The sequence below is a fragment of the Esox lucius genome, chromosome 4, assembly GCF_011004845.1.
Source record: "Esox lucius isolate fEsoLuc1 chromosome 4, fEsoLuc1.pri, whole genome shotgun sequence".
Lineage (NCBI taxonomy): Eukaryota > Metazoa > Chordata > Actinopteri > Esociformes > Esocidae > Esox > Esox lucius.
Genome location: NC_047572.1, coordinates 21,590,730 through 21,596,607, shown reverse-complemented (window position 1 = coordinate 21,596,607; position 5,878 = coordinate 21,590,730). Strand labels below are relative to the sequence as shown.

Sequence of the window (5,878 nt, the reverse complement as noted above, 5' to 3'; positions counted from 1 at the left end):
AGCCCTCTTCAAATCACCCCACAGACGCCTGAAGGTTTTGTGCTAAAATTGCCTGGTATTTGGAACTGTTCATAATCAGAGTCACTTTAAATGATGGCAGGTGTGTAATGACTTCAATTTAACATGAGTTTGAATGTGATTAGTTAATTCTGAACACAGCCACATCCCCAGTTATAGGACAGTGTGCACACTTAAGCAACCAGGTTATTGTAAGGTTTTTATTTTTCATTTTTCCCCCTCAAAGATTTCAGTTTGTTTTTCAATTGAATTGTTCACATTATATGTTACATTAAAGGTGGGAAAAGTTCTGACATTATTTATCTTTGGCTCATTCTTTTACATCACAAAAACCTGGCATTTTAACAGGGGTGTGTATACTTTTTATATCCACTGTATCTATCAACTATCCATCTATCTATCTATCTATTTATTTTTCAGTTCTCACGTGTCAAATCAAGTAATTTATTTCTGATGGTGATTTCAATTAAATATTACAAAGAATGCTTCTGCATCGTCTCCTCCGCGCGTTTTTGTGCGTCTAAGGATGGTTCGTTGGTTATGTGTCAAAGACGTGTGAACGAACTGAATTGATTTCCCCCACGTTATATTCAAGTTTGTATGCTTAGCATTATTAACCTGTAAAATTCGCGCGGCTGTTTTTTGCAGACGTGTTAATGCATAATTGCAAACGCATTGCCATAATAGCAGACTACTGAGACAGATACTAAACGAGTTGCACATTTTACATAATGTAAATGCTTGTATTCAATCTGAAATGTCTCAGTTTATATTTAAAAAAAAAAGGCTACGTTGTTTTCTGGTTTGGGTGAAGCTGCGTTAGATGGAGGGAGGATTGTGCTGACATTACTTATTGTTGCCTTCGGAGCAAAGGACTGGAGACAGGACTTGAGCTTCGCTCCAACCTCTCTCATTCACTGCTGCCAAGCACGGATCAACGCTAGTCTAACTCAGGAAGTTCCAAATAAGGGCAAGGAAATGGAAACCCACCGGAATAGGTCCTTATGTAGTTACGACCTTATATGGCATGGCGGAGCCTGGTTTTCCGGCAAGCGCACAGCCTGCTGCACAGATGGGAAATCCGAATGTAAACTATGGGCCATCCGGGAGAGAACAAAAATTATGGCGCGTTCTCTAGCCTTCGGTTTCTCATATGGAGATGCATAGATTCGGGGCTGAGGAAGAGCGGGTACCTTTCCGCGATTTATAGCACTCGATGTTAAGTCTCTCCCCTCTGCTTTTCCCCCAGGCCAACGTCATGTGTCCTCCACTGCAGTGCCTAAATATGGGCTTCCTTCACTCTATATATGGACATCTACGTCACGGGGAGAGGGTATATAAAGGGCTGGGGATTCTCTGAGCAGGAGACAGCCATCAGAGCCCAGAACAGCTTATGTTAGAGCAGAGATAGACAGAAACTCACACACATACAGCGTTATCTCCCTAACGGAGAATATTATTACACAAAAAGTGATTTCAAAACATCAACAACAACAATAACAATACATTATACAAAAGGTCAACAGCATTTTGGATTTGACCAGTATAAAGAAGAAAACGCATTAATGATTATTTATCATTAATTTTAGGGAATGAGTAAAAGGGACACATACGACTCAAATCATTTCTGAAAAAGAAGTAAAACGTGGATTTTTACTCATCTTGGACCAAAGGAGGAAAAAGGCAAGAGAGACTTTGAGAGAACCTGAAGGACGAGGGAAACGGACAAGATCTCATCATTCTCAGCAGCAGCAGCAATCTGACCCTGCTACCTGAGGTGGACTGGTGATTCCCTCCACCTGTGAGAGGACCACCACCACTGTCCAGTCCCCCACAGCTTCCTCATCACTGGAGGATGGCTGCAACCAAGACTGAGATGCTCCTTCCAGCCCTGCAGATCTCCGACCCACTCAGCTTCCCTCACTCTCCCATGGATAACTACCCCAAGCTGGAAGAGATGATGATGCTGAGCTCCGCAGGGACCCCCTTCCTCTCTGCCTCGGCACCTGAGGGAGCAGGCTTCGGATCAGGCGAGCCAGGAGAGCAGTATGACCACCTTGCTGGAGGTAAGAGTTTTTCATTAATCCATTTTTTGGTGGAATTACTGTACTGGATGATAGCTGCTGCTTTGTTGTGTGCAGTAGCAGAATGCATGGCATGAAACTGTTACATAACTTTCATTATTAATGTTTCAACTTATAAAGAAGACCCTAAACATATTTAATATGTCTTTATTCTCATGAAGGTTTTGTAGGAATAAAATATGAAATATTATCAAACAGTTAAACATATGATGATTGGAAATATATAACTTAAAATGTTTAGCAAAATGCTGAATTTTATGAATTAAATCCCTACTGCATTTAATTAATCTGAGCTCTACATTACTATTGTATTTAATTTAATTAGATCTCTATGTCGCTATTGGATATTATTATATAAGATGTTATATCTTTTTTTTATCTGAGTTCAACCCCACTATTTGAGCATTGCTAAGTCATTGCATACCTTCAGCTGAGCTGGAGATTCAGTAATCAATTTAATTAGGCAATGCATCCTGACTTCAAGCTTTAGGTGTAGTGTTTGTGTGTGTACATTCAAAATGCATGCACGCAAGCCTATGGCTTGGTTTGTCTGGCTTGACTGTCTTTTGGCTAATGTAGAAATTGACCAGTGTGGGAGTTAAAGGGTGGGAAAGAGATGGGGTTGCTGTGGAGTTGGACGGGGGTGGGGGTTCTCCTGTTCTCCATTGGCACCTGCTGCTCTAAGAGATGAGCCGGGCAGCAACACAGTCCACCTTTTTGGCAGGATTCCCCTCCCTCCTCCCTTACCCCCCATCCCTCGCCTCCTCCTTCCCTCCTCCACACAGACAGGTTGATTTATGTCCTCGATCTTTCCCTTTTCCCGCTGTGCAGATACGTTACCTGATATCTCCATAAACTGTGAAAAGTCAATGGCCGAGCAAAGCTACTCCACCCAGAGGCTGCCTCCCATCTCCTACACGGGTCGCTTCACCCTGGAGCCTGGCACCAACTGCAGCAACAGCCTCTGGGCCGAGCCCCTGTTTAGCCTGGTCAGTGGGCTGGTGGGAATCAACCCCCCCTCCACCTCCGCCCCTTCTTCCTCCTCATCTCAGACCGGCACTTCTTCATCATCCACCTCCTCCTCTAACTCGTCCGGCGCCATCTCCTCTCAGAGCTCCAGTCTGAGTTGCTCTGTCCACCACAGTGAGAATAACCCAATCTACTCTGCTGCTCCGACCTACTCCAGCGCCAGCCCTGACATTTTCTCTGAACAGGGCCAGGGCTTCTCCGGTCCCGCTGGAGGGTCTCTTCAATACCCGCCTCCATCATACTCCAACAGCAAGACGTGTGGCTCCAGCTTCCCTGTGCCCATGATCCCTGACTACCTCTTCCCCCAGCAGCAGGGGGAAATCAGCCTGCTACCCGACCAGAAGCCCTTCCAAAACGGGTCAGGCCAGCCCTCCCTCACCCCCCTGTCCACCATTAAAGCCTTTGCCACCCAGACGGGATCCCAGGACCTGAAGAGTGTTTACCAATCGCAACTGATCAAGCCCAGCCGCATGCGCAAGTACCCAAACCGGCCGAGCAAGACGCCGCCCCACGAGCGGCCCTACGCCTGCCCCGTGGAGACGTGCGACCGCCGCTTCTCCCGCTCTGACGAGCTGACGCGTCACATCCGCATCCACACGGGCCAGAAGCCCTTCCAGTGCCGCATCTGCATGCGCAACTTCAGCCGCAGCGACCACCTGACCACGCACATCCGCACGCACACCGGCGAGAAGCCGTTCGCCTGCGAGATCTGCGGACGCAAGTTCGCCCGCAGCGACGAGCGTAAGAGGCACACCAAGATTCACCTGAGGCAGAAGGACAAAAAGGTGGAGAAGGGTGGGGTGGCCGGGGCGGTGGCAGCAGCGGCGGCCCCAGTGTCAGCCTCGTCGCCCCTGTCCAGCTACCCCTCTCCCATCACCTCCTATCCCTCCCCGGGCTCCTCCTATCCCTCCCCGGTCACGTCCTGCTACTCCTCCCCGGTCCACACCTCATACCCCTCTCCCTCCATCGCCACCACCTATCCCTCTGTCTCCATGTCCATGTCCAGTACTTTCCAGTCCATGGCGTCCTCCTTTCCCTCCTCCGTAGCCTCCATCTACTCGTCCCCAGTTCCCACCCCACTGTCAGACATGCAGTCCACACTCTCCCCGAGGACAATCGAGATCTGCTAAGGAAGAGAAAGACAAAATACATTTTTTATTCTTTCCTCCTTGCCACTTTGTACAGTCTCCTTGAAGGGAGAAATCAGCATCAAAAGACTTGTTACTCCCCTTCTATAAAGCACTTTTCTGCCTGCTCCCTTTGCAAGCCTTGTTCAGTGAATCCTCAGATTCACCTGAAGGGGTAAAAAAAGCATGTCAAGGACCCGGCAAAGATAGTCCAGAAGATAGAAAGGCATTTTGCAGATGCAGAGCTTCAAACAAGGCCTAAAAGATTTTCGAGAGTTGAACCAGACAGAAGAGACAGGTTGTTCCTATAAGCAAAAACACAGACTGAGACAAACAGGCGAGACTGAAGGCGCGTTAGCCCTCTGAGGCAATCATTTACAGGACAACAGACATTGAATGATATACATAAGCTAGGTAATATGTATATTCTACTCGTGCCATGTTTTTTTTTTTTTTCCATTCTTTGGTACCATTGATGTGAAAAACTTATTTGCATATTTGCATTGTATTATTTGAAGTGAGCAGGGCCATATTTTCTATTCTAATACTTTCTCTATTATGTAGTGATGACGATGCTGTGATATGTTTTTGACTTTGTTTGATGACGAAATAAGCACTTAAGTATTCATGCATGTGTTAAGAGTGATGTTAGTTTCTATTGTTTTGTAAATATCATCCACTTGTACTATTTTTCTCTTGCTCACATCATGTGACATATCAGTCTGTTATGTGGACAAAAAAATTAGAAGAAAAAAAAACTTCACTTAAAAAACAGAAAACAAAACAAATGTTCCCGTTTTTGGTGCCTTTTTGTGAAGCCTTGCTGATGTTTTGGCACAACTGTGTGTGTGAGAGAGGATGCGTTGCGACTCGCCTTAAGGTGTGAAGGGATATTTTTGTTACAGAATGTAAGTCATAGTTCAACAGAAGACCAGAAAGGGCAGAGGTCATATGAGGGCACCGCTTCATTTCTTCAGAATGTAAGCAAAGGAGAGAAATGATAAACTATATTTTTATAACTGAAAAAAGGTTAATGTAAATATCCACATCTTCAAGTTGGAATGTCGTAGTTACCTACTGAGTAGGCATGGGATTCTTTTGTATGTTATATACATGCGGTTCATTAATTTGTGGTTAACCTTTATTTTGTATTTGTGTTTGTTAAACCAAGTGACTGTTTCTGGCTTCTCAACACATTGAATGCGCTTAACTGCCAATGGGATATTTGGTGTACATGATAGCCACCAGAAATGAAATATAAATAAAAAATAAATATATATGTATAAAATTGCCTTCCCTATATTAATAATGACTGGTTTCAAATATTTCCATTGGTACTTAACAGAAATCATACTGGAGCATCTCATTACATTTCAGTGTTCATATGTGATCCCATCTCCCTGCCCATGCATTACATGTATGTCACACATCATAACCCTGAATGTCAACTGCATGAGTTCCTACATAAGCCTCTTTAATAGAAAATACTTTACCCAGCATGATGTCAATATATCGATTAATGTTCCTCTGTTGAACTGTCACATCATTGAGAATGCAAATGCCAGAGTCCCATGGCTTCCAGGCGGTGTGAAGATGCGTCCTTAATGTAATTGCACTTGA

The 5,878-nt window shown here is 44.8% G+C and overlaps 1 protein-coding gene across 1 annotated transcript; it reads left to right on the top strand.

Annotated features, from left to right (window-relative positions):
• Positions 1 to 1,394: 1,394 nt before the first annotated feature.
• egr1 (early growth response 1) lies at positions 1,395 to 5,535 on the top strand. The gene is made up of 2 exons (XM_010902242.3): positions 1,395 to 2,084; positions 2,934 to 5,535. Exons 1-2 carry the CDS (start codon positions 1,874 to 1,876, stop codon positions 4,259 to 4,261), a joined length of 1,539 nt encoding a protein of 512 aa, XP_010900544.1. The 5' UTR covers positions 1,395 to 1,873; the 3' UTR covers positions 4,262 to 5,535.
• The last annotated feature ends 343 nt before the right edge of the window (positions 5,536 to 5,878 follow it).

Bases quoted from the DNA above. Each gene is read 5' to 3' on its own strand.
- egr1 (XM_010902242.3), top strand. From the start codon at position 1,874: ATGGCTGCAACCAAGACTGAGATGCTCCTTCCAGCCCTGCAGATCTCC. The intron at 2,085-2,933 runs GTAAGAGTTTTT...CCCGCTGTGCAG, and splicing joins GTATGACCACCTTGCTGGAG to ATACGTTACCTGATATCTCC.